Consider the following 24,595-nt stretch of genomic DNA (forward strand, 5'->3'; position numbering starts at 1 on the left):
CATCAAATCTCAACCATTACAAAGTTATTGAACTTTTTGTGTTAAAAACTTATTTGTCTTAAAATACCTCTAACTCAAAAAGTATACTTTGTATTTCAAATATTTTAGGTCCACTGGGAAGGTGAGAAAATTTTGCATAGAGTGATGCCGTCACATGTTTCAGCTAATGAGTTTAAGTAGCCTTTTCAAAGTAATTTATTGAAAATTAAACAATTTTAATCGATTTTTCGTTCATTTCTTGCAAATCCTAATAGTTTACCTCATCATTTTAATAATCCAGATTGTTAGTCTTGAAGAGCTGCATAATTCGTTCTTTGACATGATACACTTACTTTTTCTTATTTTCATGAGTTTGGGTTATTCAACTTGGATATTTTTATCTCATTTTCACTAATACCAGCTCTAATTGAAAAAGTATGGCACTTATTGTACTTTTTTTCATTTTATTAGAGAAAAATTTATTAATACCTTTCAGTTAAGTGAATTTAGTATTCTTTTTGAAGTAAATTAGTTAGTGCTATTATTAGCATTTTCGTTAATTTTCTTAAAATAGTAAATAATAAACATCACCATTACTATCATGGAAACAATACATCTCAGCAAGTTCTACAGTTCTTTCTTTGATTCCATCCAATTATCTCTTCTGGTTTCGACGCAAAATCGTTTTTATCACATCGTTTCATATGCAAAAATAACGATTTCGAACCCACTACATTTGTGGCGAGGTCATGCTGTGTTAACTATTAAATAGCAGCAAAATGAAAAGAAATTTAGACAAAGTGTCAAATAAAAAGTTATAGAGAACATTAAAGGGCATCAAATGAACAAGAGTAACGATAAATTTTGTTGATTTATAAATAGAATAATTTAAAAACTCTCCAAACAACACACATTTTGAGTTATTTCGTTAGTAAAAACCTGTTTTAATCCACCTAGCGGTGCAATTGTGCCTTTCTCATTTCTCTAAACTATGGCACGGAGGCTTTTTATGTTCAACATAATTGTGGAAATGTCCATTACATTCACTTTGCACTTATACACAATGGCATGCCAGCCACGAACTTGATGAGCTACGTGTCGACGGTGAAACACTTGAAACAAAAAAATATCATACTCCATTAGCCTAATCAGCATTAGATCAATGTTATCTGCTTGCTAACTCATTTTGTCATGCGGGGATGGGTATGTGAGGAGGGCGAAAGTCCCATGAATGAACGACTCCCCAGCTTAAATTGGTATGCTTTGTAATATAGTGGTGGTTTAAAGATGATGGGGTTGAAAGGGAGGGGTATGAGGTGGTGGTCTGAGGGGTGATTTAAGGAGATTTTTAAAGGAGGGGAGTGAACAGTAGAGGGGGGGGGGTGTAACCTCTCTCCGTAAACCATCAACTACGCCCCTGTTAAAATCCAGAAACCTTATGCGAGTTGAAAAAAAAATTTGGCCCTCCGGGATTAGGTTGACGTTTTTCAGAGTGATTGCATAACCTTTCTATATGAGAAAGGCAAAAATGTGCAAAATCCAAAAACGTGAATCTTCGTCAATTTTTTTTCGTGTTTGCATCAAATCTCGACGTTTTATGCACCTTGAATACATTTAGCATCAAAAATAAAAATTCTATTTTTAATTTTTCCTATAGTTTTTATGCGAAAGTTCTGTGTGGCCGCACTCTGAAACCCGTAATTCCGGAACCAGAATTCCGATCGATCCAAAATTCAATAGCAGCCGATGGGAAGGTTGCACCTTTCATTTGAGACTAAGTTTGGGCAAATCGGTCCAGCCATCTCTGAGAAAAATGAGTGACATTATTTGACACATACGCACATACATACACACACACATACACATACATACACACACATACACACACATACATACACACATACACACACACACATACAGACTTTTTCCGATCTCGACGAACTGAGTCGAATGGGATATGACACTCGGCCCTCCGGGCCGGGATTAGGTTGAGGTTTTTCAGAGTGATTGCATAACCTTTCTATATGAGAAAGGCAAAAATCATTTAGTACACTTAACTAAAAGATATTGGTACATACACTGATAGGACATTTTCTCAGCTTTCCAATGAAATCTTGTAAATAGCGATATAAAGCATATTTTTTAGATTAGAGTCTTTTAAGCACTTGCCAGTCGGTTACAGGAAAAGTATAGTAATGAAATTACAAAGAAATGAGAAAAGATAGGAATATGATGTCCAAGAACAAATTATGAATCGTCCTAAAACCCAACTTTTGGATAATGGATATTGCTATAATCATACTTCATTATTTCGAGAAAATTAGCAAAAACCTCCTCAAAAACACTAACTTTTAACTACTTTACAGCTAAAAGGTAATTAAACCTAATTAGCTAAAAGATATGAGACCATTCAGTTGGAAATTTTCTCACCTTTCGAATGGAACTAAAACATTTAAAATACAAAGTATACTTTTGAGTTAGAGGTATTTTAAGACAAATAAGTTTTTTACACAAAATGTTCAATAACTCTGTAACGGTTGAGATTTGATGGTATGTGTAGAACAATTTTTTTCTCCAAGGGTGATAGTCTATCATCCCCCGAGAGATTCTTAACCATGAACCAAACACCCTGTACATGTTTTTCAATGCTAATTGACATGCAAAACTGTAATTTTTTTTTACAGAATATGATTCTAAGTATCATTGTAAATCAAAATGCATTTAACAAAAATCCTCTAAAATGCGACAGTTTTCGAGATATTTGGAATTTTGCACTAACAAAAACCAAAAATTTGTGTGATTATGCACTTTTTGAAAGTTAGTTGGGTTACCCCAACATAAAATGTCAAAAATCTAATGTTTATCATTTTTGAAACGTTTCAGTATATTTGGACCATGGAGAAACTTTCAATAAAAAAGTTTTCCTAACAACGACTTTTGACATATTTTTATAATTCAGGCTATTTGCAGTAAAAAATTCAATTTTATTTTTTAATATGATTCTAAATGCCATTTTAAATCATAATGCTAATAACAAAAATTTTCTGAAATGTGGTAGTTCTCGAGATGTTTTAAATTTTGTTTTAGCAACACAATTATTTTGTTTTCTTACGACCTTTTTATAAGTTATTCGCATTTCTCCAACTACAGTAATAGTTTTTTTTTCGAAAAGCCCATAACATTTCTTGCAACTTTTTCTTTGACATCAAGGCGATATTGTAAACCATTTGAAAGCGACACGAAAACAACCAACATATGATTCAACCATAGGGTCTGATGATTAAACTATATATTTGAATCATATGTTGATTGTTTTCATGTTCCTTTTAAATGGTTTACAATATCGCTTTGATGTCAAAGAGAAAGTTACAGGAAATGCTATTGGCTTTTTGAAAAACCTTTTACTGTTGATGGAGAAACGCGAATAACTTATGGAAAGGTCGTATTAAAACAAAATTTTTGTGTTCATTAAACAAAATTTAAAATCTCTCGAGAACTATTAGATTTCAGAATTTTTTTTGTTATGAGCATTTCGATTTAAAATGGCGTTGGCCCTCATCAGCAGAAGACAAAAGTTAAGCCCGTAAGATATTAAACCTGTTCTAATGACCCTACCACTTCTAGTTTTCCGATCTGTATACTTCACATCCTTGCTCTCACTTGAGTACTACGGCTCTAATTTTTATAACTTTCCCTACCCAGTAATCTTTAGCTAATTGAATGTCGTCAAAATGCAAAAATGACGTTTAGAATCATATTCAAAAATAAAATTGTGTTTTTGACTGCAACTAGCATGAATTATAAAAATATGTCAAAAGTTGTTGTTAGGAAAACTTTTTAATTGAAAGTTTCTCCATGATCCAAATACACTGAATAAGTTTCTTTTAAGCCTTTAAAATGGTAAACATTGGATTTTTGACATATTATGATGGGGCAACGCAACTAACTTTTAAAAAGGGCATAAGCACACGAATTATTGGTTTTTGTTGGAGCAAAATTCCAAATCTCTCGAAAACTATCGCTCTTTAGAAGATTTTTGTTAAATACATTTTGATTTGAAATGATACTTAGAATCATATTCTGTAAAACAAAATTACGGTTTTGTATGTCAATTAGTATGAAATTTAAAAACATGTATAAAGTTATTGTTAGAAAAACTTTTTTACCAATAAGTTCTCCATCATGAAATAACATTTAAAATGTCTCTTTAGGTTTTTGTTGGCAAAATATAAAAAATTTAGAAAAATGGTTTTTTTTTGCAATTTGAATTTTTAATATAATTTTTTTGTTTTTGTAGAAAATGATGCAATATTTTTTCCTGCGCATATTTTTTTCGTGAAGAAGTGTTTATTCCCTATATCTCGTTCTCAGGAAGTTTTGCTGTATAAAATAGAGTAACCGGACAAAACAAATTGAAATTAGTGCACATAGAAACGCCTACGCCCTTTTCAAAAATTGCGCTTGAGTCAAAATAATCTTATTGACTTTGGAAAATGTTTAGTCTTCCATGCCGATGAAACTTGTAAAGTATCATCGGAATATAACAGTCAGTCAGTCACGATTTTGGAGATTCGGACGGATGTTCGTGGAATTCCTCAATCTGGCTTTGTAATTGCTCGTTGTAATCGAATCTATACTAAACTGAATCATCACCGTCGTTTGCTGGCATTCCAAACCATGGTTTTTCTATACATTTTCATCAGAGCTTTTCGAAAAAAAAGCAATTAGTAATCCCTGAGTGTTTCGGATGGAATTCTACTCCACTGCTTCTTCAATTTCGGTGAAATGAGTTGAGTATCCAATTTAAACTATGAATAGTGTGCTGTATAATAAACTGTTGCAGCAGAGAAGTTGAGCACGGGTAGCAGTGTATACCTACTCGTATGTTAGCAGGAATGTGTAATTGAATCTGGATGCTGTAACAGTGCAAGACATTCGTAGAACTTCGTGCAAGAGTTTCAACAACTGGTTAATTTGGCGTAATGGAATGTTGTAAAAACGCAGTGAATGGAAGTGCAGATTGAAAACATGCATTGGAAGAAGTTTTCTCTTAATTCGAAAAGTGCCATTATGTATCCTTGATTGTTGGATCTCTTGTAGTTTAAATTTGTAGCCTGAGGAATATGTATTGTGTGTTACATAGAACGTATTAATTATAGTAATAGAGTTATATCCCTCTCTTTCGTTGCTTCTTTCCTAGCAGTCGCCCAGCTTGTCACTCGCCTGTATTGAAGGCACCGGCCGCATGAATCGGTTGTTATCTGGTCGATTGTTGCACCTAAGTAGGAACCCTGCCGTTATCCACTCGTCGCTGTTGTGCTATCTTATGACAAACGCCATTTTGGAGTAAACTGAGTTAGATGTGCCACATTACTTGTCTGAAAAATCTCTACAAAGTGGTGTTTTCAAAATTTTGAAATTCTACTTGGTTACGTAGATTTCTCGCTATAAACACGATGAGAAATTGAATCTATGACAAAAGGTCGAAAGACAAAAGGTCGAAAGACAAATGGTCGAAAATACAAAAGGTCGAAAGGACAAAAGGTCGAAAATACAAAAGGTCGAAAGAACAAAGGTCGAAAGACAAATGGCCGAAAATACAAAAGGTCGAAAGGACAAAAGGCCGAAAAAACAAAAAGTCGAAAGGACAAAAGGTCGAAAGACAAAAGGTCGAAAATACAAAAGGTCGAAAGGACAAAAAGTCGAAAGACGAAAGGTCGGATAAATTTAAAGTCAAACCAAACCTTTCATTTTTTTTAAAGTACCCTTGCAGGAACTAAAAATCAAATATCGTAGCCAATATATTCATAGGTAAAACTTTAAAAGATTGGCAATGTTCTGTAGCAACTGCGTGTATCAGAGGTCAAATAGCTTCCAATTCAGAAATTCCAGTTCCCTGTTGTAAATATAGGCTGTTCACTTCTTCCTATGATGAAGTATGAATACCGGGCGGCTAGAACAAATGTTCTGCTTGTGTACAAGCCAAACGACGTCGTTTTCTATTTGCTATAGCGCGGATTGTGGACTTACAGGCGATACGAAGTGCGGACAAAGATACACCGCCACGTGCGTAAGGCGGCACTGCTAAACGCCGTCAGCCGGATCGTTGCATCCGTATTTTGTTTCCAGTACGCTCTGCGGAGATCCGACACTACCAGCAATTACCAATCTCCAAGCTAGGACCTCAACAACACAATCGCGCAAGGCAGCGCAAAACAGCCGCGTCGTCGTCGAATAGCTTTCATCAAATTTGGTGCAAGCAGTGCGGTACCAGCAGTCGTCAACGTTTTAAAGGTGTGAAGTGAACAGCCTAACAGCCACTCTGGTTTCGGAAGCTGACTTATTATTGGTAGTTATTGGGGACTCTGCCTGTGATGATAACCAGCTGTTTAGTCGCGATCTTTTGATTATTACTTGGTGTCATCCCATGAGACGGAGGACTCTTCGGCTTTTGCGTCTGCCGTTTCGTTTACTCCAAAATTTAGCAATACTTACCCGCCTTGGGGTTGGGTTTCTGGTCGGGCAACCTTGAACGTGACAAGTGGTCCTCGTAAGAGGTGGCGCTTAAACCGCTTGTTCAGTGAACTGGAAAACGCTAAAGCAGATAGATCCGTAGCTATATCTTGCAGGCTGCAGTTCAAACAACGTGAATTTTCATTTTTGGAAATATCATTTATTTTTAGAAAAATAGTTTATATTATATTTAGAATTATATGTTTCTCTGTATATTATAGTGAAGCAAAAATCGTTTAGCAATATTATATATAGAATAAAAATGTCGCATACCAATCATAGTTCATCATTTCTAAAGCAGAAGAGTAAAATATATAATATAAAGTATATAAAATATATAATATATAATATAAAGTATATCAAAACTGCCGCCTAATGTGGCTACGCCACATCGCTTTACTTCGTGTGCTGTCCGACGTCGCACAGAGGAGTAACTGGGGTCGAATCTTGGCCAAAACTATTCATTGTTGCTAATAGTGTTATTATACTTCGATATGATATAAAAATAGACAAGAACTAAATTTGGGTACAATTTGGCATCTATCCACCTATCAGTGCAGAGTTTGACTATGTTATATTCCTTCTAATGCTAATAATGTATTCTGTGCGGATTCTTAGTAACTGATTCTGTGTACAATGAAAACAGTTGTTACGCATCTATTCACCTACCAGTTTAGAGAATGGACATTTTAGATCCCTTTAATTTCTATCTGATCGCTGCGAAAATATTTACTCAGCGATGATCCCAAGGAATCGTAAAGAAAGATGTGTGTTTGATGATAGACAAAAATATTTTCAGCTATTGAAATTCCCCAGAATATTTATTTTGCATTTTACTGCCTGACATTATTAACAAGAAAAAATAGAAACATCAATCAGTAAAATCTTGGCAAATGGTGCCTGGATTCCACTCTCTGCAATGAAAATGGTCAAATAATTAAAACGATATAACGATTAAAGCTGTACTTCGAACCTTTTTTCAACCAGATCATCAAATCGAATCGTTCGATATTTCCTCGGCATACTGATAAACAATATGATCAACTTTCAACATCTGAAGTGTTTCATGGCAAAAAGGTTCGCTTTTCCTTACAGCGTTCTTGCGAGAAGAGCTAAAATAAGGATCTGAACTGAGTAACAACCTGTTTAAAATATCCTTATTGCAAAGCGTTCTTGAAAATTTTCTTGCAAAGTTTTGTCGATAATCTCGAAAGTGCTTATTGCGTGCTTCAGTGGCTTCTTCTGAAAGTTGTCCTATGGGTAACAAAGCATATTCCATAATACTCTTGTCATGTATCAGTATTATTCCATAATACTCTTGTCATGTATCTTGTGCACGGTCGGTGTCATAGGATACCAGTCATACAATGAGACGTACTTCAGAGCTGTTTCCGTTGTATACGCTGAGAACAGATCCAAATCTACACTGTGTCCACTAGTTATTGTTTTAATGATTACTTTGAATCTGTAGATTAACTCTCTGTCAACTCCGGTTATTTTAGAAACCACCTCAACGTTCTCAAAGAAACGCCGTGCCGTGTTGCCATCGTTCGTGTTGCCGGCACCTGCCTTCGGTATATCTACCAAAAGCCCCAGCTGAGTTTTCATCTCATTTTGAATTTTCTTTTTCCTGTCCGATACTACTATCTTTTCTTCCTCTGATCGAGCTTGCCATTTTTTCAACGGTAGCTTGTAACTGAGGTGAAGAATAATTTCAAAACAGCGGATTCGCATATGTAATGGTGACATGCCAAACTTAAGGGATACTGATTTTTCCTCATTCTGTTTTCCCAGGTTGTTGAAGGTCTTCGAGGTTGCATCACAAATATAGCACCGCATGCTGGAAGACGTGTCTGTTGCAGCATTACACACTTTCCCGTCTACCATCGTTAGAAAAAGTGTGTTCTTGATGTACATGAGATCTCCGTTTGAAGCTTGGTGTTCCGATTTTGTCAACTTCTCGATTTGTTTCTCAATATGCGCTATCTCCTCTTTGATCGTTTGGCTGGTTTCTCGTACGAATCTAGCACGAATTGGACGACAAAATCGTGGAGATGACGGAGATGGATTCTGCCACAACAACTTTTGTTTGTTTCCAACGCTTACAAAAAGTCTTATTGGAACCAATGAACTCATAAAAATGTTGCTGTCTGATTCTTCAGTACTTTGAAATTTTTGTTTGAAATTATCTTGTTGGGATCCGTCACATCCCCATTTATAGTACAGCTCCAAATTATGCTGCTCATTTTTTGCCAAAGTGATTAAGATTTCGTTAATGTAAAGACACAGTCTTGAGCTAGTATGGTTCAACAAACCTTGAAGCTCAATTTCAAAATAGGTTTCTGAGACAGTAATGTATCGGTTTTCTGGATAACACTGAGTTTTAGCTGTTTTTATTGCTGAATAGCTTGGATACAGTTTTTTATTTGAACAATGTATCACTTCCCACTGTTTTTTTGTCAAGTCTGCTTCAACGAAAATAGCTAAAGCTTCCAACGGAGAATGTGCTTTAACTTCTGGGGTTTCAATTTTATTCATTGCTCGTTGCAAAACATACGCTTTTGACGGGGTCTCGTCAATATTTTTCACAATTGCTGCAGCAGCAGTATTTCCAGAAGCCCGAAGACTCATATGTGTAGCGTAGGTTAACTCTATAAGTGGAACGTTTTCCCGAAGTGCTTGCGTTTTCCGTCGCTTGCTACGCTCACTCGATTCAGAAAATTCAGTACTCGTGTGTCCCCCAGCTTGATTTATTGTCCTTTTCTTACAAGGAAAAATAATGGATCCATCTAACCACTTAGCATTTTGATGGAGAAAATTGTCATTATGGTATGAAGCTTTAATTCACTTTCGTTTAAAATCTGTCCGGAATCTACTGAAAATTTGCTTTAGGATGCGCATTTTGTTTTCAGGGCAGTTAAACTGTTTCAAAAGTTCATTCTCCATAAACATAAACTTCTCCACAAGCACACCATCAGATTGCTGCATTAAATTATACATATATTGACTTTTCAAAATTTTGCAATCTCGCATATTCGCTATGAAAATATGATATAAAATATATATATATCAGATACATCCTTAACATGAATGAATAATGATGATTTAATTTTTGAGTTAAACAACTTACCCCCGCCGCTCATTTTAACTGGAAATTAAATTTACGGAAGTGTAGAAGAACTTGCGAAGTATCTTTCAACCCTACATCGTTTGAACTATATCACGCACACATTTGCAAAGAACATGTATGCGTTCGTGAAGCCTTTAGTTTGCATTTTCAGCATGGGCATGTGTTAGTCAATCCGGGGATGGTGGATTTATTTACTGTCCTATCGAGATTTTATTTGGGTGCCCATACAAAATAATTAAACCCATTTTGATTTGCTACTATTACTAAATAGTTTCATGGTAGATGGAAATTATCCCATCCGATTATATTTTATATTTCTCTGTCACGGCGAATTGAACAATAGCCTCAAATTGATGAAAATCGCACTTTTTTCAATTGGCTTGAAATGGCGAGATCGGAAGAGACCGGAAGAGTATTATACAGGAATAAAAAGCTGAGATCTTGAAGTTACATGCTGGTTTAGTGGCTTTGCCGGATCTTGCCGTATAAAGTAACTTTTTCAACAATGAAATTTGTACTAAAATAGCAAAAATAGTGTTATCAAAACTTTCTAAATACACAGTAAATACATATCATTTGCAGTCTATTTTGAATACAAATTGAAGAAATGGTCTCGAACAACTAAATTTGCAAGAATTTTGTCTCACTTATTGCAGTCTTTATCGCTAGAAAGCAACATTACTGGAGCTCTTAAGAAAATAGATAAAAAAAAATTATCACATTTTTGCACACATGAAAAAAAAATTGACAAAATTTAACGTTTTCTTAATACCGCTACATGATACAGCACCTTTTCAGCTATGTAAAAAAAATATAGTTTACTTGAAAATCCTATTTTTTTTATATTTTGGTTTTTGGCCAGGAATTTGTTCTAAGCACTCCTCTGTGCGTCGCTCCGCTCAGTCCTAAACAGACCTAAACTAATTTATCGCCCCTATGGTTGAGTAAGCCGGGCAAACGAGTGGATCACAGGTTTGCTTGCGAGGGGCCGCTGCTTCCGACGGCGGGTCGGCGTTCACCTCGTCCTGCGGATCCCCAGCAGCTTTGCGCCGCTTCGGTTCCTTGGCCTCGGTTGTGCGGTTTCACCGCATTACGCTGGTTATGCAATCAACTTTAAAGCAGTTCCGTCTTAGCTTCATCGAACATATTTTGTGCCTGGCACTATTGAATATTTCAGTGATTGTGACAGGCGATCAAAATACGATGTGTTGAACCCCAAATCGCAAATCATCACTGAGAAAGGAATATAATTGGCAGATCAATCATCACATAAAGAACAGCTCATGTTATAAAGAAGGAAAAACACCAAATTCTAATTATTGTATTTCATGATTAAAATTTTTTATAGCAAAATTCAAGTTCATGGTAGAATTCATTATTTGTTTAACATTAACATATAAGTTAAAATCGATTTTCGGTAGTTTCAAAAATATAGCTTTATTCAGATTATTTCTTAATTTAAAAACTACCAAGACCGGCGCAAGTTTCAAAGTCGAGGAGATACTACTTGAAGAGAGTGTGGCTGCGTATGAAACGGCTGATGAATGATAGATAACAGACGGCATCGAAGCAGTTATCACAGATTTCCGAACTAATTCAAAGGCCCCAAAACCAGCATGAAAACACAACAATACACAGTCAATAGTAGTCAGAGAAGGCAAAAATAAAAATAGAATAGTCTACTCCATTTAAACACAACACAGTAACGAACTATGCAAATAGAAATACATGGTCAATAATGAAATGCAATTGAATAGTAACAGACAGTAAAAAACAGTAATTGAGCGTCTTGGTTGTTTACATTCAGTTATGATTCTAATTAAAACACTATGTTAAGAAATACTGCGATGGAATAAGAAACCGCGTCAAAAGGTCCCTTACGTTTAATGCATTTCAATATAGCATCTTTTCGACCTTTTGTCCCTTTCGACCTTTTGTCCCTTTCGACCTTTTGTCCCTTTCGACCTTTTGTCATTCGACTTTTCGTCCATTCGACCTTTTGTCTTTCGACATTTTGTCCCTTAACCTGAGAAATTATGAGTTTTTTGCTTCAAATGGTCAACTTTTTTTTGTTTGTATTGTCATCTCTATGACAGACTAAGGAGATGAAAACTTTGTTAGCAACAAATTCATGTAAATCGATGGAAAGCGCAACGAAGGTTTTCTATTTACGTTCCATCAATTAATTGATTCCGCATGATTCATTTCCGCTCAACCTATCCCACTACTAAAACATACATACTAAAAAGCCTATTTATGATGAATAAACTGTTACTCAAAATACCGTTGTAAAAAGCGCATCTAAGTCCATATATAAAATTATTTTCGATTCTTGTATATCTTTTGCTTCGATATATGATTAAGACCACTGCATTCGCCACATTTATATGTGTACTTTGGACTATTACAACATTGGCAAAATAAAACTATAAAGCTTATTCTATACATGAATTGTGACTATATTGTCTAAAACATGATTTTTCAGCATCGGTGTGTTTTTACCGCACACAATCGAAAATCTTTTACAATTTTTTCAAGGCTGTGAATGTTCCACAAAGATTTAAAACTGTTCCAGATAGGGTGATGTGCCTATTATGGCAGTAGAGCCTATTGTGACCCTATTTCGTACCCCTTGGTTTCGAACCAAGCATATGAGATAATGACACTATCGATTTGGCTAAAGCAGGTGAGAAAAAATAAGCTCATGGTGCTAAAATAGGCTCATCACCCTATTAGTTCAGTTTTTGATCGCAGTTTTCTGTCTGCTTTCTTCAGATCTTCTTAAATAAGTTTAATCGGATTCGATCACCCATTATGAATAAAATGACCTGATGAGCAAGACGGTTTGATTTAATATGTACCATTCAATGTTGATTGGTTATGCGTGAAGCGAACTGTAGAAAGGAATATTTTTGATTAATTGTTAATTTTAATGTAATAAGAAATTAAATATTTCACGTACAGTTCGTACAACTCCATAGGGTTGTCCCTTGTAGTTTTTCAATAAAGGTTCCAGTTTTTTTGAAAAAAAAAAAAAATTTGCAATGCACAATTCATAAATGTTAACTGTAAGACTACATAATAATGATTTTGTCATATTCAAGCATCATTTAATATCCTATTTAGACCAATTTGAAGAATATAATGTAAACTTACTTATGCACATTTTTACATTTCTTATAAAAGAAATGTATAGAATTCGCTCAAACTTTCAAGATTTTTTCCGAGGCCCGGAGGGCCGAGTCTTATATACCAATCGACTCAGCTCGACGATTTGGGACAATGTCTGTGTGTGTGTGTGTGTCTGTGTGTGTGTGTGTGTATGTAACGGACAAATTCTCATTCGTGTTTCTCAGCAATGGCTGAACCGATCTTATCCAAACCAATTTTAAATGAAAGAACTAAAAAACAGTATGAACGCTATTAATTTGTTTTTGATTCTGATGTTTAGTTTCCAAGATATGAATGTTTGAATGTGTAAAAATGGCGTTTTTTGCAGTTTTTTTGAATTATCTGCCGAAATTGACAATATAGATCAACAATTTATATATTTTTAGACAGCTTTAACGAATACCTTTCGAACAAGCTATAGATTGTTGAAATCGGACTATTATCAATAGAGATATTTAACATTAAATGCGGACGAAAGATTTTCATCATTTCCCATTGCCAGAAATATGACCAAAAACATGTAATCTATTATTAACGCCAAAACGGCTTATTCTAGGTCAATAGTATCTTCGGAGAATTTAATGGAGGCAATATGCCCTTTCTTTTGGTATTGTGCTTTTGCTGATTAATCCCCCTATGAGTGAGATATTTTCACAAATTTTCTTGGGAGTGAGTATATCGAAATGATGCCTTCAGCAAATGTGTAGCTCTTACTTTTACGAATAACTTTACTGAATACTTCAAATATCTATTTTGAATACTTTAAAAGTTATGGCTTGTTGTTTGTGGATTACTCTTTGTCGCCTATTTATTGTTCAATATTGTAATAATCCATTGAAATAAGCCAAACATTATTTCAATAAAACGAATTTTGTATTTCATTTTTCTATCTACAACCGCTAGAAATAATCACCGAACACTTCCAAGTTGTCTGGAAGGAACTTGATAACTTATCAGTGCAAAAATGTTCATTTGTACGAACCTTCTGACTGCAATTTTTCTAAGTTATAACCATCGGATCGATCTGAAAAATATCGGAAAATGAAAAGCGAAATAAATAACTACAAGCAACGGCGTAGCCACGAGAAGGTTTTGGGGTTTACCACCATACAACACCCCCCCCCCCCCCTCCACCACACCCAACAAAAAAAATTGGATTGAAGTTGAAAATCTATTGATTCTGACTGATTTAATTCAATATTACAATAACAATTATCTGATCCGTAGATTGATAACCTGTTGTTGTAGACATCATGAGGACGTTTGATAAATTGTCGGAATGGGGTCCTGATATGTAACTGATCTATTGGTTTTGATTTCACAGTTGTCCAATTGCATCAATATCAAATTCCTGCCTGAAAACATTCCAATAGAAAATTCCAGAGTTCTGTAATCAATCATAATCCTCAGATTTATTTTCAAATTGAGCTCGTTTTTGTAGAAATGTACTGTAATAAGGGTCTTTATTTAATAGGAAGCGAATTTAAAATTGATTTAATGTCTATGAAACATAGAACTGCTCACCAAAAAAATGCATAACTTTCAACATTTGCTAAAAATGTTTTTGCCTTTCTCATTCACTCTAAAGTTCGTCGAGATCGGAAAATGTCTGTGTGTGTGTATGTATGTGTGTCTATGTGTGTATGTGGAAAAAATGTGACCTCTGTTTCTCAGAGATGGCTGGACCGATTTGCACAAAGTTAGTCTCAAATGAAAGATACAACCTTCCCATCGGCTGCAATTGAATTTTTTTATTGATTGGACTTCCGGTTCCGGGGTTACGAGTTGAAGAGTGCAATCACGCAGCAAATTCCCATATAAACTGAAATGAAAAAAATTCAAAATCAAATTTGTATTTTTGATGCCAAATGAATTTAAAATGCATGAAACATTGAGATGTTTGACGAAAATTGACTTTTTTAGACTTTGGTACATTTTTGCCTTTCTCATATAGAAAGGTTATGCAATCACTCTAAAAATCTTCAATTATACCGGCCCGAGGGGGGGTATGCAGTGAGGGTTTGCTACTTTAAAATTAAAACTAGTTTCAAATTTCTTAACAAGTTGAAAATTTTCGGCAAGACCTGGACCTCCCGGATCTTTCTCCATGATCCGCCGCTGGTTTCAAGCGATGTTTCAATATCACATAGTATCTCAAGATCGTGGCTGTCGATCCATTGTATGTATGTGCAAATCGTACTGAACATGTAATATTCATTTCCACCATTGTAATGAAGATAACCAGCCATGGAATCGTAGTCTGGACAAATGAGAAAAGCACAATTGCACCACTAGGTGGATTAAAACAGGTTTATATTTTGGGAATGCGTCGAGTTGAGACGAAGACGTAATATGATTAATAACGAGGATAACACTTTCCGAATGTAGAGAGAAATTTATGAAAAATGACGATTTCCATTCGACTCTAGCAGGTTCTGATCAATTTTGATGAGCATTTGATTTTTGTTGTATGACCAATTATATGTATAGGTCAAATGTTTAAAAACAGTAATTTAAGGTCAAGATAGCATCATTTTGAAACCGCCAATTTCGGAGGTTTAGTATCTTCAATGAGTTTTATAAACTTTAAACAGCGCATCATTTGATAAAATAATTTTGACGGTATATCGTCCAAGAAGTATTTATGGTGAATTTTCTCAGGTTAATATTCATGACTACAATAAAGTCTCAACAAATTCGCTAAAGACACGAACCTTGTTACTATTTTCTGGAAATTAATTCTGCATAATTTTAAAACTTTAAAATTTATGGTTTCGGAATTATGCCGTTTGGACAGTAAGATCGATTTTCACCAAACCCCCACCAAACCGAATTTCTGGCTACGCCGCTGACTTCAAGTAAGTAGAAACAAAGTCGTTCTACACTCGCTCACAAGAAACTTCTTCGAATGCTGAATATCTATTATAATACATTGACACCCCAATTGTATCAGCCAAATATGAATTGCCAAATATGATTTTTTATTGCATCGAACTACAACAATTTTTAGGTAGCTGTCAAGGGGTTATTTTATAGACTTCTTCCAAAATTTGGCGAACCTATTCCAATTCGTATACCAATTAATTGGTATACTTAAGGGTTTATATGTTGCAGATAGAAAAATACTGAAGTTTTCAGCTTTTTTCCTACACAATATTACGAAAGCTTATTAAACAATTTTTCCTAATATGTTTGTGAAAATTATAAACTATTTGAAATATTTTAATAGTTTAATTTTTTATTTAACCGTGATTTTTAATAAATAGTGACCATCGCTTAACAACGTAGTCAATTTTTTATGGCTTGCGGTGAGCACGATCTCTCGAATTGCTGAACTGAAAATTATGGAATAGAAATTAATTTTTAGTATTCTTTACAGATTTAACTCGCCGCGCAGATAGCTCTGAATTAGACCCGCTGGTGCCCTAAGACGATTTCGCTAGATTTTCAGAGCACTGTGCACCCAGTGCATTAACGCAAGTGACGGAAGGTTATCGAAAAGTTTCGTGAAAATGAAAATTTCAGTAATGATGATGATTTTCCCAAACGGTTCGTTTTCGAGAGGTTTTTATTTGTTCTTTGGCATTAGGATTAGCGATAATAATTCAAATCAAGGATACTACTGGCAAGTCACCTTTAGAAAAAGTCGATGTCGAAGTAAAATTTGGAACTATGCACGCATGCACTTCAGAGATAGCGTGATATCAGGAGCTGCGATTTCATTTCAACGCTTTTTTGTGAAAAGGGCGATACTCCCAAATGTAAACATAAGGCTTTTTTCATACATGCGAATGATTAATAAATAACCTTTATAGGAAAATTCTGTTTTCCCACCACAATTTAGATATTTTATTAACAGAGCATTAACAATAATTCGATGGTATGTCTATTTTATGGGCCATTTTTTCGCTTTCCTATTGATTTGGTTTGAGATTTCTAGCACTGATGTTGTCCTATGCTGATTTGAGCGATTCTCTGAGTCCTGCCACTATCCCATGTAGTATGTGTTATCAAAAACATCGCGAAGCATCAAGTTCTAAATGTTCTCAAACGATATAATATCCGAAGAGAGTGATAAGAGTTATAAGAAATGTCCCATCACACTGTTAGGTGGATTAAAAGCGTTTTTATAGTGTGTTTACAGTAAATACTCATCAAACCATATAATGTTGTTGGCGTGTATTGGAGGATTTGTGGTTACTGTTTCGCTAGTAATGGGCACAGATGGCGCTTCCGACGCTAAACAGAAAGAACTTTATGCGACTGGAATCACGCAAGTACTTGTCGCAATTATTAGTAACTATATCATCTCTATGCAAATTCCACAATTCTTGCGATAATTTCACTGAGCAACACACAACTCAATAAAAGAAAAGACCTGATAAATGATTAATTCTTATATCGTTATACGTTAAGAACCTCTCGAGGGGTTATTGACTGTGATATTTAGAGGAAAAAAATCGTACTACACATACCATCAAATCTCAACTGTTACAAAGTTATTGATCTTTTTGTATTAAAAACATATTTTCTTTAAAATACCTCTAACTCAAAAAGTATACTTTGTATTTCAAATCTTTTAAGTCCATTGGAAAGGTGAGTGAGAAACTTTCCCATTGGGTAGTACCTTCACATTTTTCAGCTTATGAGTTTAAGTAACCTTGACAAAGCTTTTTATTTAAAATTTAACAATTTTGATCGATTTTTAGTGCATTCCTCGAAAATCTTAATAGACACATTCTTTCGTGACGTTTACAACGATTTGACGAATATTCATTCGATAAATATGTTATAACTTTATCAAATGAACGCCTACATCAAAACTTATTACAGATTTGGAAAGTATACAAAATTTCACGAAAGATTTAACAAACATAAACTTATTTTGAGATAATTAACAAAAATCTCCTCAATAACACTAACTACTTTACAACTCAAGGGTAATTAAAACTAATTAACTGAAAGATGTGAGAAAACCATCCTACCTATAGAAAGCGCTTTTCATGTTAGGAAAGGGTTTGCTTCTGAAACAGAACAAAGTTCATTCTTCTGGTTTTACAAACATTGTCTATTTAAGAACGAAACAAAATATTTTTTTTTAAATCAGCATCATAACAGCAAACAGTTTAGTCCGATCGGACCGGTGGTTGCACCAGCTTCGTAGCATACAAAAGGATATTAACAAATATAGCTATCGACAAATATTAAGTGCGACCACATTCAAATGATGGGTTCATTATTAAATATCGGTGAAATTGTCTCAGAGGCCTGGGCGATCGCCTAAATGTAGATAATGACACGAATGTCGGCTGTGCTGCCAAACAAAAAAAAATTTGGAAATACATTTCAGTGCAAGTCTAGGTTTAAGTAAACAATTAGTTCCATGTGATTCATCTGTTTTTAATTGCGAAGATTTTATTTTCATCTGTACATAAAATTCGGCTCGGGACAATGTAATGTGTGATGTTAAACTAGTCATTACCAGTTGTTATCCTTTGCATAGTGATCTCCCGCGAGCGCAATTCTGGGAGCTCTTATTCTAACAGCTGATGAGAACAGTTATTAGAATAAGAGCTCCAACTTCACAAAAATGTATAGTTCGTGAGAATCGAGTACTAATGCACAACCATACACTGCTAGGCCCCATGAAAAACAGACTCAAATAATACATCGCTAAAAGTTTAATAGCTTCTTTTGACAAAGCCGGATTGACTAGCAGTCTTCGACAAAGTTGTCGATAGTTAAATTATCTCTCTTATTTTCACCCTCAGTAATGAGACGATGATTCCAGTGCCGGCGAAAATGCGAGATAATGCGTTTTCTCCATGTAAATTGTCGAAAAATCCCATACAAACTTCAGGCACGTTGGTCCGGTAGCTAGACTTGTCCGATTTGCTTCAAATTTGGAGCAAGTACTCCTGGTGGGACTAGAAATCGACTCAAGGGTGTGCTGATTGAGTTTTCAAAAATTCATCATTTTTCTGGGCAGTCTAATATCCACATTTTTACGTTCACTTTATTTTATCAGGATAATGTTTTTCTCCTCATACAAACTGCACCAAAGATTCAGGATTTCTTTAAAAGATTAATCAACGATATTTCTCGAAATTTGGAAATTCGGGAACGTTTTGATTGTTTGTTATGGCAACTTAAGTGGAAAAAAACCAACCCAATAAATATATCGTACAGAAGAAATCACTGTATCTAGGAATTTGCTCAAGTTATATTGAAGTTTTAGAAATTTTTTGTGTAAAAAGTAAAAAACACAGTTTATTTTTTAAACTGGAAATATAGTGTATTTGGCAACACTGTCACCAAAAATAACTATTTTTTTTTCTAGATTCCCTGACTCATTTCCTTCAAAATGCATCTCCCTAATTGTTTATAGATCAACTGAAGCCAAAGATATGAATAAAAATTAAAAATTGATGATTTTTTTCTATGGAAAATTTTCTATGCACGATTATGACACGTCATACAAATTTTGTCATCAATACACGTCTATGACACGTGTGATTGCGACTTTTGTTTACAGTCATAGAAAAAACTCGCAACATAGTCAACCGATCTTCGCAATATTTGAGAGATTAATACAAAAAAGATAGAAGCATCAATTGTCTTCTTTGAATTGTTTATACCATTTATAAGTTTCAAGATATTCAATCTCAAACTTTAAAAATCGTTTTTCTCGAAATGTGCTAAATGGCGCTTGTCATAAGATAGCACAACAGCGACGCACTACGCAAATGGATCTTGGAAGTCTATGGAACTAGAAGGTCAAACTCATCAATTGTTCTACTTTTCCCCCCAATTAACCAGTGGCGATCAACTTTGCGAATCTCCACAATAATCTTAATTAGTCAATCATCAACTATCAGTCTCTATCAATTGCTTTAATCAGCCGGCTTCGAATGGCATTAATACCCAGTCGAAAAACGAAAGAGTTTACCAACAAGTTAACCCTTTCATCCCCGACTTTCACCCAAAACTATTTTCCCTTGATACTGTTAGGGTCGGTCAGTAAACACAAAACACTTTGTTAGGTGTAGTCTGGAGCGCAAACTAAATATGCTTATTAGGCAAAATAAAAAGTATGATTATTATTATTAAAATTAAATGGATAAGTACAAATTAATTATTTTTCAGGAGTCAGAATAGCCCCCTTTTATTTTTTGATGTAAGTTGCTGAATCTTTCATTTACGGCTTATTTCTAAATCTCTTCAAAGAACTGCTGAATAATATTCTGATTGGACAACAAATTGACTTTAAAAAAAATTGTAGGCGCATAATTTTTACGACCGGCCTACTACTTTTTGTGCGTAAAACTTGCAAGAGTTTCAGCACTGTAAATATAAACGTGTTTTTGTTTATCACCAACAAGAACGTTAATGGGTTCAAGTTTCATATCTAATATGTCACCGAATGTGAGTAACGATGTCATTCACTCCTAGTGCATAGCGTGACTGTATTCAATTACCCGCCCCAACAACCCCCGACTAGAGCTATTAATGGTTCTAGGATCGATAGTCCACGTTAATTGTCCTACCTCTTTTCCTATCATCCACACTAGGTACTGCTGCTGATCTGCGTGGTAGCGTTGAACGTGACGCACTGTCAACAGCCCATTGGACAAGCATTCGCTGGCGACCGAGGCGGTCGATTATTTCAACCGGCTCAGGAGGGTTCCGCATCGGGAGCAACAGATTCCATCAAGGTCGGCGACGGAACCCGAAACGATGCAGCCCGGGCTTTAAGGAGCAGCTACTACGCGGGAGCTCCCAGTGAACGGAGTAAGCTTTTAATGCGAAATGAAAGCTGCGAAAATGCTGTGTAATGAAGAGGATTTTCTATTTAATTTATGCAGTCTTTGATCTTGGACTATTTGGAAAGCCGTACTACGGTAACCGAGGGTATTATCCAGGAGGAGGAGGAGCAGGCTACCCAGGAGCTGGAGGGTACTACCCTCAGGGAGGCTATTATCCGCAAGCAGGAGGATATTATCCGGTGAGTTGCTATGTTCGGTATTTAAACAGATAGTCGAGTTGGTTGGAATTGCATTCTTATAGCATGCAGGCTCCCTTAGGCAAATAGTTTCCAACTACAGCGAACATTTCGCGCTTGCTGCAATAGTGCAATCCACAGGTGTATCCAAGCCAGTGTGAATGCTGTAGCAGTCATATATGAGGAATTCCACGAGAAACCGACCGACCGCAAAATATGACCATCGTCGATTCGAAAGAAACTTGGCAGTTTTGTTCAGTTTGTTAATCTCCTTGATTTTTTCTGGCAATTTCAATAGTTTGATTCAAGAACAATTTTTCAAAAGGGAGTACACGTTTCTACGTGCATTAATTTCTAAAAATTGTTGGTCGATTACTCTATTTTATACAGTAAAACTACCTGAGAACGAGTTACAGGGAATGAATACTTTTATACGAAAAAAATATACACTGAAAAAAATGTTGTCATTTTTTACAAAAACAAAAATTTATATTAAAAATTTAAATTGCAAAAAAAACATTTATTAATGGAGGAAAAAAACATTTTGAATGCAATTGCATGATGCAGAACTTATCGGTAAAAAAGTTTTTCTAACAATAACTTAATACATGTTTTTAGATTTCATACCAATTGACCTACAAAACTGTAATTTTATTACAGAATATGATTTTAAGTATCATTTGAAATCAAAGCATTTCACAAACATCTTCCAAAATGCGATAGTTTTCGAGATATTTTGATTTTTTCTCCTACAAGAACAATTAATTCGTGTAATTATGCCCTTTTTAAAAGTTATTCGCGTTACCCCATCATAAAATGTCAATGATATAATGTTTATCGTTTTAAAGACGAAAAAGAAACTTTTTCAGTGTATTTGGATCATGGAGAAGCTTTCAATAAAAAAAGTTTTCCTAGCAACAACTATTAACAAATTTTTATAATTTATACTATTTGCAGTCAAAAATACAATTTTCTTTTTGAATATGATTCTAAACGCCATTTTAAATCAAAATGCTCATAACAAAAATTTGATACAAGGTTACGATTTAATCAATAATAAATAAACCTCGTGTTGAAAATAATTTTTGTGTTTTCTCAAAACTATATCACATAAAAAGGGGGTTATACTCGAATGTTTTGTAAAATTGTTGCGCCCCAAAAATACTCAAAGCGGTTGAAAGCGCCTTGTAAGTTTGGTTAGATTTCCTACAACCGTGAGCGTAAATATTCATACTGGCACCCCAGAGAGTCTGAAAGCGAGTTAAGGTACACTATCCCCATACCGCTTCGTGAGCTTAAAAAATCATGCTGGGGCCCCAGAGAGATACACTGTATGTACCTCAGAGAGTCTAAAAGTGCCCTATGAGTTTAGATAGAATAGCCTCTAGCTCCCCAGTTAAACATTTGATGTATTTACGCACTCTATGAAATAAGAATTTTTGGATCACTTTAATCTTCTTTTGCGCTCCGCGAGCTATGTGAATATCACACTAGCGCCACAGTGAATCGGAGAGTGCCCTGCGAGCTATGAGAATATCAGACTACTCTAGAGAGTTTAAGAGCGCCCTGCGAGCTATGTGAATATTATACTAGAGCCCCATAGAGTCATACTAGCGCCCTAGAGAGCTTGAGAGCGCCCTGCGGGCTATGAGAACATCATACTAGCGCCCCAGCGAGCATGGAAGCGCTCTTCGAGCTATGGGAATATCATAACGTATGCGGAATGAAATTTGGACAACGCTTCCAGCATTAAAACAAAAATGCAACCCTGCGCAAGGCACCATACTAAACGTCATACTCTAGGCACACTTATTTCAAATATCCAGTGTTAATTTCGACCCACTAGGAGATACCATGTGAACAAAATGGCAGCGAACGCCCTGTCTGGCACTTAGCTATTATGCCAAAAAAAGTTTTGGCGCATTGAAGGATTATGGTATATATTTTGTACAAAAGGCTAATATCCCTACAAATGTACCACAACTGCGTCCAAATGAGGTTTTTCGGAGATAATTTGAAGCAGAGAGTAAATGCTCTTAATTTTCGACCTAAAACTAACAAAAATGATAATCAAAATTAAGAAAGAAATTAAAAATATGCCAACATCAATTTTTTCGACTTCTTTGCAAAAAGTTCCTGCAAACTGTCGTAAAGCTTCTCGAATGAGCGCAAATTTTTTTCTTCATTAAGTTAAAAAGCTGACAAATGTCTTCATATAGAGAGAACATTTAATAAAGGGTTTTCTACAAAAAAAATTGCCTTTTGAATTTTGTCCAAATTTTATTCCGCATACGTTACTAGCGTCCTAAAGAGTCTTAACGCACTCAGCGAACAATAAGAATATTGGATTAGCCCCCTAGTGGAGAGTGCCTTGCGAGCTATTCGGAATATCATGCTGGCGCTCGAAAGAATCTGAGAGCGCCCTGCGAGATATGAGAATATCATACTTGCGCCCCATAGAATTTGTGAGCGCCCTGTGGGCTATGAGAATATCAGACTAGCGCCCTAGTGAGTTTGAAAGTGCCCTACGAGCTATGGGAATATCATACTGGCACACGAGAGAATCTGAGCACGATGAGAATATCAGACTGAGTTTGAGAGTGCGCTGCGAACTATGGGAATATCAGACAAGCGCCATGCGATCTATGGGAATAGCATACTAGCGCCAGAGAGTCTGAGAGCACCCTATGAGTTTGGATAGATTCGCAAAATTCCAATTATCTGGATGTTTCTTACGAGCATAGGGACCATTTAATTTGCTTTATCACATAGTCCAGTTTTATTAGTCTTATACACCAACAGGCATACCAAAGCCCCAATGGTGTTAGTCTTAATAATAAACTTTTTACTAACATTCAAGTCATATACACAAATAGTGGTCATACAATAATTCACAATTTGCCTTCCACAATGATAATGTCATTGAAATATTTTTTTCGGCCAAAAAAAATTTCGGTTCCAGGGGCGGGTTAATCGCCGACTAATCGTGACTAACCGCAACTACAGCACTGGCGCCGCTTTGTACCGCTTCGATTACTGGGACTCGGTTATGCGCCTAAGCCGCATCACATAGGCACATCTTAGAAAGATGTCACTGAAGGGGACAAGATGCTTGCCGGAAATTTTCTAAAACATTACCTTTAAACTTTCTGGCAACGCTTAATTTCTCCGTTCAACTGCAACGTTTTCGCCACCTGGGCGCCAGTTTGACACTACAGAATGAACTTTGTTTACATTCGACGAGTTTTGATTCGAGGCAACAAACATCCAGTCTTTTGAATCTTGACCAAAACTAATAAATTTTCCTTCCTTTTGAGTTAAATGTTGTTGGTGAATGGTTTTTAGAAAAGATTTGCAATATTTTTTTATTCAGGACAGCGCTTTTTATGTACTTTGAGGGTCCCAAAGAACTGTGAAAAATATAAGGTCAATTGGTTATAGCGTGGTATCCCGCATTGCATAATAAATTTTACTAATTTTTTAAGGACATTTGAAGTAAAATTATAAACGCACCCCAAAATCATCGAATTTAAGTATATGTCCCTAAAAATAAAGACGGTTGGTAGCCCTATGTAGGTAGTGGGTTAACCACTACTTGGGTTCTGCCCGGCGGACCCTTATTTTAGGGGGTGGCCAAGACGCCTCTACCGAGCATTCCGGATTTTCGTAGTCACAAAGAAAACTCATAGGAAACAAACTAAATTTAACTAACCGGTACTAATCTCTTCTTTGCTGGTTGCTGCTGTTGGCGGATAGTCGGGTCGATTTGATCCGCACTTTCGACTGGCTGGCACTTTCGC

At 35.5% G+C, this 24,595-nt stretch overlaps 1 protein-coding gene across 3 annotated transcripts in view; it reads left to right on the top strand.

Moving 5' to 3' along the window:
• LOC131691057 (keratin, type I cytoskeletal 10-like) overlaps positions 1 to 24,595 on the top strand; it is a 65,625-nt gene that overhangs the window by 11,000 nt on the left and 30,030 nt on the right. For all 3 annotated transcript variants that reach the window (XM_058977217.1, XM_058977214.1, XM_058977215.1), the window contains 2 exons: positions 20,365 to 20,584; positions 20,659 to 20,798. In XM_058977217.1, coding sequence (XP_058833200.1) covers positions 20,365 to 20,584; positions 20,659 to 20,798 — 360 coding nt within the window. The remainder of the gene's footprint in view (positions 1 to 20,364; positions 20,585 to 20,658; positions 20,799 to 24,595) is intronic.

The sequence above is a fragment of the Topomyia yanbarensis genome, chromosome 3, assembly GCF_030247195.1.
Source record: "Topomyia yanbarensis strain Yona2022 chromosome 3, ASM3024719v1, whole genome shotgun sequence".
NCBI classification, from domain to species: domain Eukaryota; kingdom Metazoa; phylum Arthropoda; class Insecta; order Diptera; family Culicidae; genus Topomyia; species Topomyia yanbarensis.